Genomic DNA, 19,993 nt, shown 5'->3' with positions numbered 1-19,993 from the left:
GCTTTTGAGAAATGATGACAGAAGCAAAAACCTGGTAATCCTAGGTTTTGCTACTGTCTTATTGATTCTAGTATCTCCAGAACTATTAAAAAAAAAAAAAAGATTTATTCTCAGCCTAAGCCCTTAGGATTGGCTGGAATTTCTTTCCTCCTCGAGTTGTTTTTCAATATATTGTTAGATATTCCCAAACACCTGATGCACCTTTACTTTTGCTCAAATGGTGAGAGCTTGGTGTATGGCTTTCCTTGGAAACAGAAGGGCTCAATAGAGAGAGACTGGACTAAGAAGTAATACAGCTGAACTAAATTCAAATCCCCGCTTTATCACTTATAGCTGTGGAGATCTGAACAACTTACTTAGTCTTTGTGAGCCTTTGTTTTTTAATCTGTAAAATGGGGAAGATAACTCTTGCTTTATGGGGTCATTGTGAGGAGCAAGTGAGATAACACTTAAATTGCCAAGCTTAGCCTTTAGGACTAGCTGCTATTCAATGAGTGATAGCCCCCTTCTTCCTCCCTTTTCTGGGATCAGAGCTCAAATTTTTGATCTGAGATTTCCATGTTATTCCAGAGTCATGTTAAAATCAAGCTCTGGGACCACAGCTTCTTTCATTTATCCTTATTCCCCTCTAAGGCCACCAAAATATTTCTGGGTCCCTGGGTCTTAGTTCTTTGGAGTATCAGGGTCTTTAAGGGGCCATTCCTCTTGCAGCCCTTGCACCAGAAGGGTGTGGTGCTGAAGGGGTGGAGGCAAGGGGCTCTCCACTCTGAGGTCCTGGCCCCACTCACTGTCACCTCTCTCCCAGTGCCTTTGCTATCCTTTTGTAACTAGCCCAGGCTTGTCCCTCTGCTCTGGAGCAGAGAAGAGTGTCATCTTCCTCTTTCCTCTGGCTCAGAAGCAGGCAGGAATCAGCAGTTTCCTCCTGACAAGGCCCCCTCTGGGTTATGGGAACTAGGTTGGACTCTGCAAGCATTTAACCCTTACGGAGGGTTACATTTCCTCTCCACCTCTCCGCATTGGTTAGGGCCAGTGGCCATAAAATTTTGGCGTTAAAAAAAAAAAAACCAGAGACTATCTAGTCTAGCTTCCTCATTTTACAACAGTAAGATAACTAAGAAAATACCTGGCTCTTTACTACTGTGATTAATATTAATAATCATAGCTGCCCATTTATTGAATGCTTATTATGTTCCAGGTATTGTGCTAAGCACTTTACATAAATTTTCCATTTAATCCTCATAATAACCATGAAAAGAAGACAATATTATCTCTATTTTAAAGACGAAAAACTTACAGCTCAGACCAGGTACATAACTTGCCCAAAGTCACACAAGGAGTAAGTGGTAGGACTGATTTTTAATCCCCATCTGTTTTACTTCAAAGCCTTAACCACGACTCTTCTACCACACCAAGCAAATGATGACAGGAAGAGAAGCGTAGCCTTGGAATGATGTTTTCTTGCTTCAAGTACTGGTGCTTGGTCCCCATGGCAGGCACCTTCAATTTAGAGTACTCAGAAGGTAGCCATGTGGGCCCCTTGTTCTCATATATTTTTTTCTAGGTTGCAGATCCAGAGCCCTCAGCACTGTGTACAAGAAACCTACTTTTGCACTTCTCACACTCCCTGTTAACTCCCTGTGTAATAATAAACCTAACATTTCCAGGCATGGTGCTAATCTCTCCAGGTATTATCTCATCTGATCATCCCATGAGCTAGGCATTATTATTTCCATCTCACAGATAAGAATGTAGAGATGCTAAGGTGCTTCTGAAGAAGGCAGGAAGAAACACAGATGGAATTTGAAGCCTGGCTTTTGTCTCAGAAGCTCAAACTCTGAGCCACTACATTATGTTGCCAGCTGTCTCTAGCTCTCTCTCTCTTTCTCCCTCTCTCTCTCTCTCTTCCCCCTACTAGATTATAAGATCTGTGAGACTAGTGATCATGTCTTTTTTTTTTTTTTTTTCTGAGACAGGGTCTCACTCTGTCACCCAGGCTGGAGTATAGTAGCACAATCTTGGCTCACTGCAACCTCCACCTCCCATGCTCAGGCCTCCAGAGTAGCTGGTACTACAGGTGTGCATCACCACACCCAGCTAATTTTTGGAATTTTTGTAGAGATGGAGTTTTGTCATGTTGCCCAGGCTGGTCTCGAACTCCTGAGCTCAAGCAATCTGCCTACCTTAGCCTCCCAAAGTGCTGGGATTACAGGTGTGAGCCACCGCACCCAGCCGATCATGTCTTTTTATGTTTGCATCCCCAGTGCCTAGTACAGTGCCAGGCATTCAGAAGATCTTCAATACTACTTGTAAATGAATAGAGGGATGGGTAGATGGATGATGGTGGATAAATAAAGAGAGGGATGAATGGATAGATGGAGGGCTAGGTAGACAAATGGATGATGGATAGATAAAGATATAGAGACATACATTAAGGGAGAAAAAAGAGGGATGAGTGGATAAAGAGATGGATGAAGGGATGGAGGAAAGAATGAAGGGAAGGATCAGGGACAGATGAATGGAGGTTTAGGTAAATGGATGAATAGATGGATGGATGGATGATGGATGGATGGATGGATGGAGAGATGCATGGAGGGAGAGAGCTAAGGAGGAAGGAGGGATAGATGGATAGGAGAATAAAAGGAGGGAAGGAAAGGGGATGGATGAAAGGACAGATGGGTGGATAAATGAATGGATGGTCGGATGGTTGGATGAATGATGGAAGAAGAGTGGATCATGAATACTTTGATGGCAGCACCATGAGCCACTGACAGGGCAGTGCTTGCCACTGATTTTCTTGTCTCTGCTTTCCTCAGGTCTGGATTCTGAGCTTTTCATCCTCTCCTCTTTTGCCTTTGCCCACACTCCTGATTCTTCTCCAGTTTTCCATCAGTTGGTCAAGCCAGACTCCCTTCCCTCTCCTCTGACTTAGATTTCCGATCTCCACTTGACCCCCTCACTGGGAACCACAGTGGCCTACAGCTCTGTGTGTACATGACCTGGTCCCCATTACTTCTGATGGACCCCATCACCTGCTGCTCTTTCTCTCACATACTCTGATCTGGCTGCAGTGGCCTCCTTACTGTTCCTCAGACACTCCAGGCATGCCCTGAATTCTTTGCACATTCTCCTCACCCTTTCTCTCTCTGGAATGCTTTCTCTGGACACTTGCGTGGCTCCCTTTCTTCCCATCCTCAGTTTTTGCTTAGACACCACTTTCTCAGTGAGTCAGTCCTCTCAGCTACTGCCTCTCCCCCTTTCCTGTTTATTTTTCTCTATAGCCATTATCACCATTTGGCAAACTAACATGTATTATGTGTTCATTTGTCTCACCCAACTAGCGTGTAATCTCCATGAGGGCAGTGAGCTTTGTAGGGTTGTATGGTTCACAGCTGAAGCCTGCAGCATTTACAATAGCACCTGATGTGATGTAGGCACTCAATACATATATTTGAAATGACAACAAATCAACACACATATCTCAAGTATCTGGTATATGTAAGACCCTGCGTTATTGGTTACCACCTGATAACCTGAGTCTGAAAACCTCTTTCATTTCAGGTCCATGGTGGTGTGGGAGCAGATGTGCCCCAGGGCATGGACAGGAAGGTTGGAACCTGTGTCATGGAGCAGGAGCAGAGCGAGGTGCGTGCCTCCTTACCGCCTTGGTGCACTGGACGTCCTTCCCCAGCAGCCAGTTGAGCTCCAGGTTGCCCTCGCCCTGGTAGCAGGACTGCAGGCGCTCCTTGATCTGCAAGTTGATGGCCCGGATAGGGAAGGCACACAGGGCAGAGTCATCGGGCGGGTGGTGATACTGCTTCTGCCCTTTGGAGAAGATGGCAAAGAGTACATCGTCCTGGCTGGTGATATTGAAGGCCTGGGCCAGTGAGTCCCCAGGCTTGGCCAGGTAAGCAGCCTGCAGGAGGCGGTATTCCACCCCGGCCCGGGTGCAGCCGAAGGGCAGGGACACGTATGAGTGGAACTTGGGGTCATCCTTGCAGAGCCGCACGATGCGTGAGGTGTAGAAGAGGTCTCCAGCGGAGTTGATGGCCACACCCTCAGGGGTCTCGGGCTGGACAGTGAGAAAGTAGACAAAGCCCCCACTAGCAAAGCCGTAGATGTAGAAGATGTCAAAGTGGGAGACCAGGGCCAGGGTGTCTGAAGGGATCTTGATGAGAGAGGAGACAAAATCGCTGTGTAGCTCATAGTCGAGCATGGCTGAGGACTCAGGGTCTCGGGGCAGCTTCCGGCTGGACAGGGTCGGGAAGTAATCCTGCTTCCCATCCACAGCCGTGCCGATGAAGAGCTTGCCATCCTCACCCTCAGAGCGCACAATCACCCCGTACATGGTGCCCGTCTTGTTGACACTGGACAGGTAGTGCTCCTTCTTGTGGGATGGCTCCACCAGGATGAAGAGGTCATCCAGCCGCAGCAGCTTGCAGACCCCCTGGTAGAGGCTCCCACAGGCCAGCAGGCGGTTCTCAGAGTAGTCAATGATGAGCAGCTTGTTGACATTGTTGGTGAGGGTGAGCACTTCGCTGCAGGGCTGCACGATGAGGGGCGGGTAACAAGACTTGTTGTCCTCTTCTGGCCCTGTCTTATGAGCCACCTGGATGGTCAGGTTGCCTGTCAGCTTATAGACCCGGTTGATGGCCCCCACATAGACGGCCCCCGTCCCTTGGTGGACGGTCAAGTGGTTGAAGGTCCAGTCACGATTCTCAGAGTGGAAGGTGCTGAACTGAGGCATGCCAGCTGCTGGGGGGGCCAGCAGCACCCAGACCACTGAGAGCAGGACCACAGAGCGGCTGTCCACCTCCAGGGCCCGGGGCCAGGGCCGCCTCTGTTCCATGCTGAGAGGCGCAGCGGTGAGGAGACGGCTCCTGTGTGTGCTCATCTGCTCCACCTTCCCCGGTTGGCCCTCACATGATTCTGCAAAACACAAGGCAGAGTGGTCAGACCAAAAATAATTTCCGGGAGGAGCAAAGAGGCTGGCCTGACCCAGGGTCCCCATCCTGGTTTAGCTCTGTGAGTCTCCTCCTTCTGAATTTTGGTTTTTCTATTTTTAACCTACTTTCTCCCTCTTAGGAATGTTCAGGGAATCCTGTTATCTATTTTGGTCTCTAGCCTTTATGCTATAAAATACATGCTTTTTTAAAAATTTTATTTTACAAAGCATCCTATTTCTGGCCCCTTAAGCCATCGTTTTCATCTCTCAGAGAGGTTAAAAGGCTGTTGAAGTTCACCCAGCCAGTCAATTTGATATTAGGACTAAACCCAGTCTTCCCTATCCTACCGGCACGTCTTATCCCAGCCCAGTGGAAATCGCTCCTGTTTTTTGAAAGCTTGTTAGGCAGGCCCTCCCCCAGGCTCTCCAGGTCAACTGCTCCCACAGTCTGATATTGCACACAAAATTCCTTCCTATTTTAGACTTCCATCACCTCACTCCGCTGCATCTCTTCACTTTCTCATGCTCTGTTATCCACAGAGAGGCAAGGAGCTGGTCACCCTGAGTGAGAGTGCCCTGCTCTGCCCTCAGCCCTTTCTTCTCCAGCAAGAAGAACCCCTGATCACTAGCTGTTAGAACAACTGTTAGAACTTGTTAGGAAAGGGAAAAATGTTGTAGCCAACAAGACTGGGATTCCCACATGTGCCATTCCGGAGCCGGAAAAGCCCTCGGGAGACAGGCAGATCTCCTGAGATTCCCCCATCCTTCTCAAGGTGGACGCCCAGCTGCTGCCAGGCAGCCAGGTCCTCGGGAAATTGCTTCAACCTCTGCCCCTCTGCAGGCAGAGCACATGGGAAGCCAGGACACACAGAGAACCAGTCTCCTTGCTAGGGGTTACTGGCTGGCTGAGTCCAGCTTCAGCCACCTGCGGCAGGGGTACCAGGTTTGGGAGAATGTGGGGAGCAGCAAAGGGTGGTGAGGTGAGGTTCAGTCTCATTTCAGGCACTGCTGGGGCCTCCTGACTGTTTCAGCATCCATGAAATCACCAGCGGGCCTCAGTGGGCCATGCTCGAAGCCCAGTCTCTAGCCCTGACTCCTTTAGTCTTCCCCCTGCCTCCTGACTCCCAGGCTTTAGGGCTCCTCCACTTCCAGAGCCTTGGTGCTTATTCTTCCCTGTTCCAAGGAAGCTGCCCAGAGGGGCAAGGTGGGGCTCCTGAGGACAGCCTGTAGCCAGGGGCAGTCTGGGCCAGGGGCAGGAAGTCAGACAGCAGAGCCTGGAGGTCAGAGAGCAGGACCTGGAGGTCAGAGAGCAGGGCCTGTTCCATCACTATCATGGTACTGTCCTGACTTATGGAGAGGGACAGTGGGAAGTGACTGCGGCACCAGGAGAAGGCAGCGAGCTGTCCGGCAGAGAAAGCTTTTCTCAGCTGGACAGATCATCCAGCAACCTTCTCAGGCAAGTCCAGACAGAACTCTGGGCACATAAGGTGGCAGGGATGGAAACACCCGAAGGATGGAGAGTTTGCTCCAAGGCAGCTTAGGAGAGGCCTTTCTCCCTCAACTCCCCATTCTGGCTGGATTGGGTTATAATTAGAACAGACACCACTTAGAGAATCCCCTAGAGTTTCTTTAGGAACGACCCTTCCTCTTGTTCAGTTCTGCATCCTCGGCCTGGCAGCCACCGTGGTGCCACAGTAGGTCCCACCTAACTCCCTCCTCCAACCCGACTCCCCCAGGGTGTTCGGGGTGACTCATGAGGCCCTGGGCTTCCTTGGAAAGAGGAAGGCAACACCGGCATGAGACTCAGGCTGACCTCGGCTACTCCGACACAGCCCTTCCGGCCCCAGGCGCACACCGGCAAAGCCTCCCAACAGACAGGGCTTTCAGTTTGGAAACCAGAGGTTATTTTTAGCTATGTCCTGAGGCCGGTAGCAGGACGTGAATTCCTGAAGAGGAGCTGTGGAAAGGAAATAACAGAATCCTTAAATTCTCCAGCTGGATGGGGAATTGCAAGAGGCCATTCTCTGCCCCTGTCGCTGGGAAGAGAATCTCCTTGGGTTCCAGGTGGAGAGTGGTTCCTCCGTGAGGAGCCGCGAGGGGAGGAAGGGGGTTCTGGTAGCAGAGATAACATGGAAGGACTTAGTATGCGATTAAGATCAGCCACCTCACCTCCCTGCTTGGTATCCTCCCAAGACACAGTTTGAATAGTGAGTGGCTTTTGTTGTTGTTAGACAGAATTTGGGAACAAATCTAGGATTTGAGGCAAGTCAAGTCTCATGTCCCTTTCTGGTAGAATGGGAGTAACTACAGTATGTACCTTTCAAATTGTCATGACAGTAAATGAGACAGTATAGAGACCAACCTCTTAGCATGGTTGCAGGCACACAGTGAGCACTTAACTTATGTTAGTTTTTGTTATTATTATTATTATTGAGACAGAGTCTTGCTCTGTCGCCCAGGCTGGAGTGCAGTGGTGTGATCTCAGCTCATTGAGACCTCCGCCTCCCTGGTTCAAGCAATTCTGCTGCCTCAGCCTCCACAGTAGATGGGACTACAGGCACGTGCCACCACACCCGCCTAATTTTTTTTTTTTTTTTTTGTATTTTTAGTAAAGACAGGGTTTCACCATGTTGGCCACACTGCTCTCAATCTCCTGACCTTGTGATCCACCTGCCTTGGCCTCCCAAAGTGCTGGGATTACAGGTGTGAGCCACTGCACCTGGCCTGTTATTGTCTTTGAAGACTCCACCGGAGATGGCACTTCTGAAATCCTGCCACAGCTCTTGACTTCTCTTTTTGCTTATATTCTTCCTTTCCCACCCACAATGAGATGAACACTGTGGGTGTGCCTTTGATCCCTAGGCCTCCCCGACCCAGTGACAGAGCTCAGTCTGGGAAGCATGTGGCAAGGGGAAAGAAATAGATCCAAGGTGATCTTCTTTGTCATACTACTGCATAAGTCCCAATATAGCCTCTCCGCAGACTGCAGGAAGGCTGGTGGAAACACAGGATCCTGAGAGTTAGACTGAGAATGAGAAAACTGTCCTGATGTCTAGAAGACATGAGGTCACAGGGCAGGAAGAAAGGTGGGAGACTCAGGAACCCTGGGTTCACATTCTGCCTGTGTGACTCATGAATTATAGTGTCACTCACTTTAGACCAGTCTGGCATTTCCATGAGCCTATTTCTTGATCTTAAAACAAAAGGTATTTGAATTAGTCAACCTATAAGATTTCCTTTTTCAGATAAAATGCTACCTCGAAGCTTAGTTCCTTCAGTTCCTGGAGTCTGTGATTCCAATAGCAGCTGAGGTTTTTTGTTCCAACCTGGAGAGGCTGATTAGGTCAGGAGCTTTTTTCTTTTTCTTTTCTTTTTTTTTTCAGGCCAGTAGTTCTAAACAGACTGGGCTGTTTTCCTCTCACCCTCATGCAGCATTTGCTCTGGGACAGGCCACTCCTGATAACCAGCCAAGTGAATTCATCTCACAGGACTCAGGGACCGCCCGCCTGGGAGCAGCTGTCATTGGACACTGGAGTCAAGAGGAGGCACAGTCTCCTGCAGTGAGGGGAGGTTTGCACCCCACCTTGGGAGTGTGGCCTTCATAAAGACAGCTGACTTCAAGGGCACGTTGAGAGCCTTCATCTTTCTATGCCAAATTGATGTGACTAAGTGGCTGTTCCAAGCAGAGCCCAGTGGGCAAAGATCAGGCCTCCTATCCACATTCTGAGTAAGGGAGGACGGAGCCCACCTTTGTGCCTCTGGTGAGAGGCAGTGCGATATAACAATTAAATGCATGAGCTCTGAACTTAGGTGCCTGGACGCAAATGGAGCCTATAGCTGTGTACACTTGGTCAAGGTACTTAGCCATTCTATGATGTTATCTAACTATCTATATAAAATAGGTTTAGTACTAGTAGCTACGTCATAGGATTATTACAACGAAATCAGTTAACACATATAAAGCACTTAGAACAGTTCATGGCCATCTTAAGTGTTTAAGATACATTAGCCTTTGTTATTAGCAATTTATTTGTCATTATTTCCAGCTCCTCACCTCCATCCATCCCATCATCTGTCTTAGAATGAATTTCCCATCCTCAGTTTGGTAGACACTGGTAAACAAACATGCATTTGACTTTGCATACCCAGTGTGACTTCCTCCTATCCCCAATTTTCTGCTAGTGTCAACCTCAGGAGTTTTCTCTTAATAATGATGCTTTCTTCTTTCTGTCACATCCCTCTCTGTTTAGTGCATGAAGTCACTTGTCACATGCATTCTCAAGAGCCAAAACTTGCCTAGTCTCTGTTCTACCAGTTTCCCTCTCTCCTACTCCAAGTCTCAAACCAGGTATGCTGCTCCGGGACTCTCGCCTGAACAACAGAGTCTCCCAGAACATGTAACTCAGAGCGTTCCTGATGCCAAGGAGAGGCCACGCTTGCCTCTTTGGGAAGCAAGTGCCACTAAATATTTTATGTGGAGGGCCCGATGACACCATCTCCCCGATCAGGATTCAGGAGGCAGGTGTTAGTGACAGCTAGTGAAGGCATCTGATACCTTCCTGATCAGCTGCTGCGGGCGTCAGTGGCAAAGCAGGGAAGAAATGACAATCAGGCGTTTCCAGTTCAGCTCAGCAGAGGATTCTCTCCTCCCTGCTACCCTCTCCTATTGCCCTTTTCAGGAGATCTGGGTGCACATGCCTCTACGTTTCCACTTGGCTTTCCCTTATAGCAAAAGGAGCTGGTGGAAAGAGAATTTAGATATGAAATACGATTTTGCCAAATTGAGTCAAAGTTCCTGTTAGTAGCTCTCATACCCGTGGGCCCATCTGTAGCTCCACCATCGCCACTAACTCCATTCCTAACAACCCTGTCATCAACATCATCGTCACCTCCAGCACCATCCTGGAGCTGATAGTTTTCATAACAATAACAGCAAAGGGTGCCTACTATTACTACTGCACCTACTAGGGAGCTCACACACCCTGAGGAGCCAGACAGTGGTAGGGAAAAGATGAGCATGAAAATGAGGGCTGTGAAATCAGGGAAGTTAGCAGCTGTTCTTGGAAGTCACTTAGCCTCCTTCCTTTCCCATGATGGAGAGGAGTCCGTCTTCTCCTTCAGCTCTTCCTTCTAATGAGTAGTGCCTTTAAAGCAGGAACTTTGGATGAATGCTGAGGGAGATTATAAGATTATTCCAACCCACTGTTTTGTTTTGTTTTGTTTTGTTTTTTAATATGAAAGACACCACAGCCCACAGAAAGGAAACAAATTGACCAGGGCGACTCAAGGTGAGTCAGAAACAGGCTGCAGTCAGAACCCAGACCTCGTGACAAAAAGGCAGGTGCTTCCTCCATTGTAGGTGGAAGGGTCCTGGGAGTTAGTTATGTTTTGCCTTCAGGCTGTCCTGTTTCGGGAAAGTAGATGCCTTTGATAATAGCCCCATGATACGCAGAAGTGAGTGTGGCATTGGGCCTGGACAATGAGGTGGTGCTCAGGGCAGATTCAAAGAGGGGCGGATTAAGGGGCAGAATGAAAGAAAGACACATGTCCGAATGGCTCCTTTCCCCCTTGGGGAGAATGATTGCTTCTGTCCTCTTCTAGGCCCAGGCAGGCCCAGGCAAATGTCACACTCAGGACCATCACCTATGCTGTAACTTGGGGGCTACGGTGTCCTCTGCCACAACCCCATGGACAGGTCAGATTTAGTCTATGCACAGAAAGCTCCTTCTTCCCAAAGAGTTAGAGCTACAGCAGAAGGGACTAAAGTTAGATATTAAGGGGGACATTCTGTCTAGAGAGGATCTCCAGAGCATCCTGCCAAGGAGATTCTGAAATTTTCTGATATTGAATTTTCCTGGAAGCTGCCTAGGAATCAGTTTACCTAGAGGCAGGGGATTGGTCCCAATGATCTCAGAAGGCTCCTTTTGGTTTAAGATTTCTGTGAGAATAAAATTGTCTAAATGTGAGAGTCTGAGGCCCCATCTTTTCCCCGTGGGTGGAATGCTACTGAAGGACCTGTCTTCATATCCCTTGTGCAGCTGTACGTGCAAGCATTCTGAGCGTCGCTCTGTCTAACACCGACCTTAGAGGTAGTCCAGGCACGTTGGGTAGCACAAGGTGAGCAAGAGGGCGAACGCAAAAGCCCCGGGTAATGCCGACGGCTGAAAGGCCTCAATTAGAGTGAAAGGAGTTATCTGGTATTTAAATAATTACTAGAGTGAAGGAATAATCATGGGTTTGAGCTGATTTTTTCCCCACTGTCACCCTGATGCCGTCTATAATATTATTATTCAAATGCCCATGATTCTCATTGAGAACCAAGAGAGAGGAGAGAGTGGGGGCGAGGGGGTGGGGAGCAGGGAGAGGGTGGGGAGAGAGACTCATTTAATCTCCATGTGACAGGGCTGCAGGAGGTACGATTAGTCTTTTTCTTATTTCAGCTGTCACTCATGCACAGACACTGAAGATTGTTATTAGTATATTTTATGCACGCGATTTAAAGGGAAAAGGGGGAGGGGGGTGAGGAGAGAAAGAATTTCCTATGGAAAATAACGGGACCAAAGGAACAATTTAGATGTCACTTCTGTACCAGCTGCGTTTGCTTCATTAATCGAATGTCATTTTTTCCCTAGACTCTGTGCGGTTATGTGAAGCGAAGTGGCTATACCTTGCCCCAGAGTGAAGAAGGAAGGTGAGAGGAGAGAGGGGGGGAAAATAGGTCTCTGCCTGCATGTACCCTTGGCAGCCTTCTCTGAGAAGGTGACACAGATGACACTGTGGCCCCTCCAGGAGGTGTCAAGACAAATTTGGGGGACAATTTCTACCCAGTCACCCTCTCTTACTATGAGAAGGTGGATCTCCTGCTTTTCTTCATATATGCGATTCCTTTCACAGGTGGGATAAACTACATCCACGCTCCAATAACCAAGGAGTAAGAGACGGAAATTTGGGGAGGCTCTCACAATCCCAATCAGTAATAAGGAAAGAACCCATACTCCAGGCGGTGAGGCAGCAGGGGCTGTGAGAGGGGAGCTGCGTGCGGCTCTCAGCTTTGGACAAGGCCCTTAGATCTTACATATGTGCGTGACAGTGAGGGACCCTCCATCTCTGCAGTGGTGGACAGAGGCAGGGTAATGGGGCACAAGTGCAGGAGCTGGATACTAGCAAGAAAGCGAGGGATTGAGTTAAAGGCTGAATTGTGTCCCCTGGAAATTCCTGTGTTGAAGCCTAACCCTAAGTACCTCAGAATGTGTTCTTATTTGAGACGGTGTCTTTTGTTACTGTTGTTTTGGTTTGGTTTTTTTGAGACGGGGTCTCGCTCTGTCTCCCAGTCTGGAGTGCAGTGGCGCAATCTCAGCTCCTTGCAGCCTCCATCTCCTGGACTCAAACCATCCTCCCACATCAGCCCTAGGAACCACAGGGATCTGTGGGGCCACAGGCACCTGTCTACACCTGGCTAATTTTTATTTTTATTTTTGTAGAGATGAGGTTTCATGATGCTAGCCAGGCTGGTCTTGAACTCCTGGGCTCAAGTGATCCTCTAGCCTCGGCTTCCCAAAATGCTGGGATTACAGGCGTGAGCCATGGCACCCGTCCCTGAGACAGGGTCTCTACAGAGGTAATCAGGTTAAGATGAGGTCACTAGGGTAGGCTCTAATTCGGTGTGATCTGGTGTCCTTATAAAAAGGGGGAAATGTGGAGCCTGAGACAGACACTCACAGAGGCCAGGTGATGTAAAGAGACATCCACATCCTCATCTGACCATCTACAAGCTCAGAAGAGAGGTCTGGAACAGCTCCTTCCCTCACAGCCATCAGAAGGAATCAACTCTGCCCACATCCTCATCTTGGACTTCCCAGTTTCTGAACTTGGAGAAAATAAATTTCTGTTATTTAAGCCACCTGGTCTGTGATACTTTGTTACAGCAACCCTGGCAAACTAATACAGCAGGGAGGAGAAAGGCACTCAAACTTCATGGTTCAGGAATTGTTCTTTTAAAGAAGAGGGGTCTGGGTGTGCAGGCACACGAAAATTTGCAGAGATAGGCGGGTATCAACAGTCAGGAGCTGCTGACTCCTGCTGCCTTCACCCAGCCCAGAAAACAGTAGCCCGGAGAACTCACTTGCTCTGCCCCTGATAGCTTTGGGATGCGAATTAGGATGTGCTGATTTCTGCTGTTCCTGCAGAGTGGACCCTACCCTTTTTTTGCTTCTCCTGCCCAGAAGAGTGAATCTGCCACTTGCCAGACCCCAAGGAGAGATCTCTCTCACTCCCACCCCGGCTCCTCCTCCAGGCACAAGCCCCGTCCTGGGACTGCTTTTAACGTCAGGGAGAGATTTCTGTTGTTTTTTTTTTCCCAGGTCTCCCAGTAGGCTCTGATCGAGCCCTGGAAACCACACCAGCTCTCCCAGGGCCTTAGCAAAACATGTAGTGTTTGTCCTCTCCACTCACAGGCTATAAAAGTTTGGAGTTGTATCCCTGAATTATGAAGGGTTCCAAGATGTGCACTCATCTGAGGGGCTGGCGGGGGCTCTGTTTCTTTCTGGGGCACTGGCTGAGCTGACTTTGCAAAGTCAAAACAAGATTCATTACCCTGGGGCCGGGAGCAGGGAGATACACCGCCTGACCCTGCAGACCTGCCCCATATGTCATGGGCCTGTCAGAAATCTCCCAGAATTCCCTTTATTATCTAAAGGTCGCCACCCGGGCAGAGCTGAGAGAGCCGCATGGTATAAACTAAACTACAAGAACAATCAATTTCAAGCAGCTGCCTTCCCTGCCACCCCATCCCCTGCTCCCCCTTCCTTAGGCTCTGCCCTCTTCAACCCCCTTTTGGGGAGGGTCAGGAAGGAGCCCTGCTTTGCCATGGCCACCTCCCCGCTGGGTCAGAAAGAATTTCTCCAAATTAGCAGGGCTCTGATGCTATGAGAAGCAGGCCATGGGAGCACTCCAGCCTTCTGTGCAAAGGGAGTCCGAGAAAGGTCATCCCACCTCTTCCCTGATTCTAACAGGACCCTATTTAAACCATCTTATCAATTGAGTTGCTGTTCTGGTAGACATTATGGGATTAAAGGACAAAAAAAGGAATTCTCAGGCTCCTTCCAAAGGCAGGAAAAGGAAATAAAAGTAGGCATATGGCTTTGCTAAGCCAAGTCAAGATTCATGTTAGGAGACCTCATACTCTAATGACCATGAGTAGCAAATTACTAGCAACTCTCACTTATTTTCTGGAAAAAAAACTATGAAGAGTAGCTACTATTATTATTATTTATTAACCACCTGCTACATGGCACGCTATGCTACATGCCCTGTATATGCTATCCATAGTTGTGTGATTAGCTTGCAAGATGAGCATGAATATCCCCATTTCACAGATGAAGAAATGGAATCTCAGGAAGCCTAACGTGACAAGTATCAGCTAAGAAGCCAAGATTCTCGAGGCCCATGCTTTCCCTACTATTCTACACTGCCTAGATTTTTAAGACTTATTTTTCAGCCAAACCTTCTTATCACTGGTCTGGGAGAACTCACCAGAATGTTTAGTAAGACTTGGCAAGTACTTTATGTTAAAGGTCAAAACTTGAGGCTCCACAGTTCCATTTATGTCTACCCTGAGCTGATCCTTTATTTTGGTAACCAGGCAGTGCTGGGGTAGGGCACACTGGAGTCCTGGTTATCAAGCACCAGGTGGAATCCAGGGGTGTTTTGTGGCAGGAGCTTTGCTAGCTTGGCAGCCGCCTTTCAGAGCAATTCCAAATGATATTTTCAAAGAGCCTGGAAATGTCTCTCATCCAATCTTCACTGTACAAGGGAGAGCCAGGGACTCTAAAAGGTTGAGATGGGGCAGGAGAGCAAGCTTAAAAAGTACTCAACTAAAAGGTTAAATAAATTACAGTTACTCCATATAATGGCGTATTGTGCTGCCATTAAACATAATGTTTTCAAAAATAATGACACTGCTCTAATTTATACTACTGGGAGAAAAAAGGAGGAACAATGAGGGAGTAAGAAAAAGCCAGAACAAAGCAGTAGGCATTCATCTCAACTCTCGGTCCATGAACTGACCCTAAAATCCCACTTACTCTCCTTTGAAGCTGTCCACATCTTTTTCTTCTTGAAGAAAAATGTTAATGGCTCCCCGGAGACCCAGGTGAGAAAACTTCCTGCTTTCTTTTGCAGACCTTCCTTTTTACCTCCAGTGGCCTCACATGGCTGGCCACTGAAGTGCTCTAGGGACAAGGATCACTCCCAATCCCTGATGCTTCATCTCTATCTCAGGGAGAGTGGCCATTAGTGCCAGATGATGTGCACTTTTTAGCACTGCTCATTTCCAGAAGCTAGGGTTCCCAAAAGTTCAAAGGGCAGGACTCTTCACCAGGAATCCCCGTGCTGCCTCCCTGAAAATAATGCTTGTAAGACAGTGACATTGTCACCATCCAGGCCTTCCTCTGAGATGGACCCTGGTGAAACCCATTGGCAGCCAAGATCCAGCCACAGATCTGCAAGTTGTGCCTTGTGCTGCCTCATTCCTTGTGCCTCAGACCCATTGTCTGACTTTGTCAGGCACATGGCTGAAGTGTGAAATTCACCTATGGAAACACCTTCTGTGTTTCTATCTGGGCTGTTGCCCAGATAGACTCAGCACTGCTAAGCACCCAAGTTCAAGTCCTTTCCCAGCTGGCTCTTCTGTCTTTCTCGAACCTCACTGCCCACCTCTCCCAGAGTGACTCCCCTCCCAACAAACTGGTTGGTCTGTTGAGTCCCCAAAACGCCCTGCCCTGGAATGCTTGTTTCCACTCCCTTCTTTGCCTATCCATACCCAGCCCATCCTTCAAAGCCTCATAAACCCTCTAGGGCCTCTCCACCTCCAATCTCCTTTCTCTCCTCCAAAGTCAATTAAAAACTGCTGGTTTTAATGGTTTCCTCTCATGGCCCTCGGGTGATTTAGGACCACTTGTGTTGCTCTTGCTGGTTTGTCCAGGCACCTGTGGCAGCACAGAAGGGCGTAGAGGAGGAAAGGGGAAAACCGGTCCTGAGGAGGAGGAGAAGATGCTGAGATACCAGCTCCTTAGGCTCAGACCTGCATTCTCTGGGCCCTTCCCATACAGGTCTGCCTCAGTACACAGGCTGAAGTTCCTCTTCCTTCCTTGTCTTTCCCTGCCTCTCTTTCTCTCTAAAAACTGCTGGTTTTTAATTGACTTTGTAGGAGAGAAAGGAGATTGGAGGTGGAGAGGCTAGAATCACACACTGATTCTAGCACACACTACATTGCAGCATTGAGCTGTCTTTTTTATGTGACTATTTCCTATCTCCCCACTGAATTAGAGGCTCTTTGAAGGCAGGAACAATATCTCGTGCTTCTTGGTATCCGTGCAGGGCTAGCATGATAACTTTCACTCAGTATTGTGTTCAGCCTGAATTGTCAAGAGCAGCGTGAGGGGGTGCCCAGGTGTGCTCATTTGCTTTTCCTCAGTGGACACTGTCCCTGCTAGTTGGCCTCAAGAAATGATTTGAACTAATACACTTGGCTCAGGGATCTGTCATGACTGATCTTCAGGAGGTAGTGAAGAAGGAGGTGAATTATTTAGGAAGGATCCTGGCTATTATTTGCCTTGAACCCACTGGGTGAGGCTAGATGGGTGAGGTGGGAAGAAAGATGGAGAAGAATGGGAAGATACCAGCTCTGTCTTTGAAGAATGTATAATCCAGACTTGTGCAGGAAAAGTCTTTGCAAGAGAGCTCCAGAGCCGTTAGCCATATAATATCATGGATCACATAAAAAGCATATAATAATAAAAAATGACAAATTCACAATATAAAGTGATCAACAGAGTGGGGTGAGGGAAGTCCCCTTGGAAGGTTCCAGAACAGGGTCTTCAACAAGGAGGTCAAACTCGCAGCGCTGGATGGCGCACAGAAAAGACCTTGGCCTTTGGAGACGGACCTGGGCTCAAGTCTCATTCTATCACTTACGAGTTTGGTGACCTTGAACATGTTATTTAACCTTTTGGAGCCTCACTTTCCTCAGCTGTAAAATGACACCTCACAGGGTTGTGGTGAGAATCAATGAGATAATGGATGTGAAATTGTTTTGTAAACTCTAGAGCTCTAAGTAAACACCAGTTATTCTTGTTTCTGCTTTTGGAGAAACACTGTACAAGGACATCGTCTCCTTGGCTGCCTTGTATGATGGTGACAAACTCTGAGGGTTCTGTTTTAGCTCGAGAGAGTGGTGATCATTGTGCAGCAGAACCTGGTGACCCAGCACCCGCCTCCCCAGACCCAGTCCTCTCGGAAGAAACAAACAGGGTGCTGCTAGTCCCACCTTCTCCCCATGCTGACTTGAGGTCTTGAGTTGTCATTCCCACCGTTTCTATCAGTGGTCCCATGATTTCGGGCCACCCTCCTCTCATGGCCCTCAGGTGATTTAGGACCACTTGTGTGCTCTTGCTGGGTTGTCCAGGCACCTGTGGCAGCACAGAAGGGCGAGGAGGAGGAAAGAGGAAAACCGGTCCTGAGGAGGAGGAGAAGATGCTGAGATACCAGCTCCTTAGGCTGGGGCCTCGCATTCTCTGGGCCCTTCCCATACAGGTCCGCCTCAGTACACAGGCTGAAGTTCCTCTCCCTTCCTTGTCTTTCCCTGCCTTTCTTTCTCTCTAGTGCTTTTCTGAACCAACAGTCAGCCTTCCAATAAAAAAGCTCTAACTCCTTTTCAGGAGGAAGCTTCTTAAGCAGGCTATGTCCCCACCCTGTATCTTCCTACCTGCAGTTTCTATTATTTTTCTCTCTTTGTCTGAGACTCCCAGCTCTTGCAGTAGAGATCCTTAGCTGTCAGACAGCCTCTCCTAAGTAACAGGCACGCTCACACTTACACACACCAAGCAAGGGGAGTGCCATGGAGCTGGATTAAAGGGGCATGCGGAAACTGAGGGGTGGCTGGAACTCTGGGCAGAGGTCTGACCACTTAAAGGTCTTTTCTGTGCCAAGATGTACAGACACTCGGCCTGAAGGACCCTTAAGCACCTGGAGTGGCATCAGCCCCTTGGTGAAGGAGCACAGGAAGTAGACATTTGAGACCCGCGAGGCGCTATCAGCCCAGCCCCGGACCTCTCGGATCCCTCAGCCCACTGTGAGGGAGAGTGACGGGCGCAGTTTTCAGAGAGGCTGAGACAGGGGGAAGAATGTGCTGATGGGGAGCAGGGTGGGAATGGCAGGCCGGGGAGGGAGGACCTAGGGCAGGAGATGAAAAGTGCTCCCTGAGTGAGAATCTGGCCCTGGATGATGAATGGGGTGTGAGAGAGAAGCCGGGAAAAGGGTAAACAGCCAGGAGGGACCCAGGAGGGAAGCAGGAGGAAGGGGTGAGGAGAAAGAATGTGGAGGTCAAGGAGCAAAGAAAATGCTCCTGGAGTGATTGACTCAAGATCCAACATGTTCTGCACCGGATGGAGGCACATGTGCACACAGATGTGCCTGGCCACCCGCCCTCCCCTCCACGTGCCTGCGAAGGTGTGAGCACGTCTGTCTGCTCTCCTCCCAGATGCATTCCATGCCCTTCGGAAAAACCTTTCTTCTGATGTTTGGTTCTGAGTGTGCAAGGGACCCCACTGTAATACGAACAAGTATTTGTGCAATGATTTTATAGTTTCCTAAAAATTTCACATGCATCATTCCGCTAATGTACCCCTTACTCAAGCTGGTGAGGTTGAGAGCAGTATACGCATCACCAGTTTACAGGTGAGAGGACTTAGGTATATTTGAGGTTGAATATTTTGGCAAAGGCACCAGATGTGAAAGTGGGACTTGGACTTGGGGGGTCCTGGAGTTAAACATGTCACTTGGCTTCTCTGCTGCCTGACGTTGCAGATGCCACCAACTGATATATCTTGGAAGAGATCACTTACTCAAGAGGATACTCTCTGCCTGCACATAAGCAATACTCTGACCATAGTTGGGGATATCCTGTTACTACTCTTTGCAAATGGATATGGGGTCTAAGGAGCTGTGACTCAGAGTTGAATTCTTGGGGACCCCCCTGTGAATGTTTAGAGGAAAAGGCCTGGGGCTGGGAGCTGCTGGCCATCCACTGAATGCCATTTGGCTCTTGCCCAGTTCTGGCGGGTGGGAAGGAGGGCTGGGGAGGGGCTGAGGCCTGGACATGGCCCCAGGGGCTTGCACAGGTGGCGGCAGATGGAAAGGATCTAAAAGCACAAATCTGTAAGGAGAGACCACTGTGCCAGTCTCCCTCTCCCCAGCCGGCCCTTTACTGTGGGAAAGAATGCAGCTGGAAGCAACCCCTCTGAAGACCAAGCACCTCTGCAGTCCCTGCAGCCAGCCCAAGAGTGCAGAAGGCTCCTATCTGCCTTGACTCCTCTCCTTACCCATCTCCTCCCAGCTCTCAGCCCTGGCCCTGCTGCTCTCCAATTCCCGACAGTGGCAGATCACTGATTAATTCAGGCCTGTTTAATAACCCTTCTATTTCGATGAAACAAGCTGTCTTGTTTTCTTTATTTTTAACACTGACTTTCGTTTCTTTGCTAAGCATCTTACTGTCATTTAAATTTCTCTGTCTCCAACCAAGCTGATAATAGACTGGAGTGAGCAGCTGCTTCCGTCCCGTTTATGACAATGATTAGAAGAAGTTAGAGCTGTGCAAGCAGAGAATTGACCAAATCTCAGTTCAGAGGGGTCTGCTCCTGCTTGTAGAGGGAGTGTTAATTTTAACGTGATTAGGAGAATTCTGGCTCCAGAGGAGACCAGGGCTAATCCCAGCCTAGCCTTCCTCGCACCCTGCTCGGTGGAGACTGCCATGGGCCTGAAGGTGTGAGAACCAACTTCACTTACTTTGGAATTCAATCGTATGGACCTGACACTCCACTTCATAACACAGCCTTTTCCTCCACTGAATTTGGATTTACTTAGCAGCAAAGAGGGAACTCAAGCTTAGAAGATTTAGGGTGGGTGGAGACCTCAGCTATCAGCTACGATATCTTTCTGCTCTATGCAGGAATCTCTTCTTGAGACCTGGCCATCTTCTAGCCTCTGCTTGAATTC

At 48.7% G+C, this 19,993-nt stretch overlaps 1 protein-coding gene and 1 long non-coding RNA gene across 3 annotated transcripts in view; one reads left to right on the top strand and one right to left on the bottom strand.

Annotated features, from left to right (window-relative positions):
- The window catches only part of PLXNA2 (plexin A2), a 247,885-nt gene that overhangs the window by 190,390 nt on the left and 37,502 nt on the right, over positions 1-19,993 (bottom strand). For both annotated transcript variants that reach the window (XM_003831204.8, XM_034945808.4), the window contains exon 2: positions 3,659-4,926. In XM_003831204.8, the coding sequence (XP_003831252.5) occupies positions 3,659-4,926 (1,268 nt within the window). The remainder of the gene's footprint in view (positions 1-3,658; positions 4,927-19,993) is intronic.
- Positions 10,982-13,703, top strand: LOC129397272 (uncharacterized). The gene is made up of 3 exons (XR_010110467.1): positions 10,982-11,059; positions 11,575-11,633; positions 12,630-13,703. It is a non-coding gene; the product is annotated as an uncharacterized LOC129397272 (long non-coding RNA).

The sequence above is a fragment of the Pan paniscus genome, chromosome 1 (assembly GCF_029289425.2).
Source record: "Pan paniscus chromosome 1, NHGRI_mPanPan1-v2.0_pri, whole genome shotgun sequence".
NCBI classification, from domain to species: Eukaryota; Metazoa; Chordata; class Mammalia; order Primates; family Hominidae; genus Pan; species Pan paniscus.
Note: the sequence above shows the minus strand (reverse complement) of the source record. Positions and strands in the feature narration are given on the sequence as shown.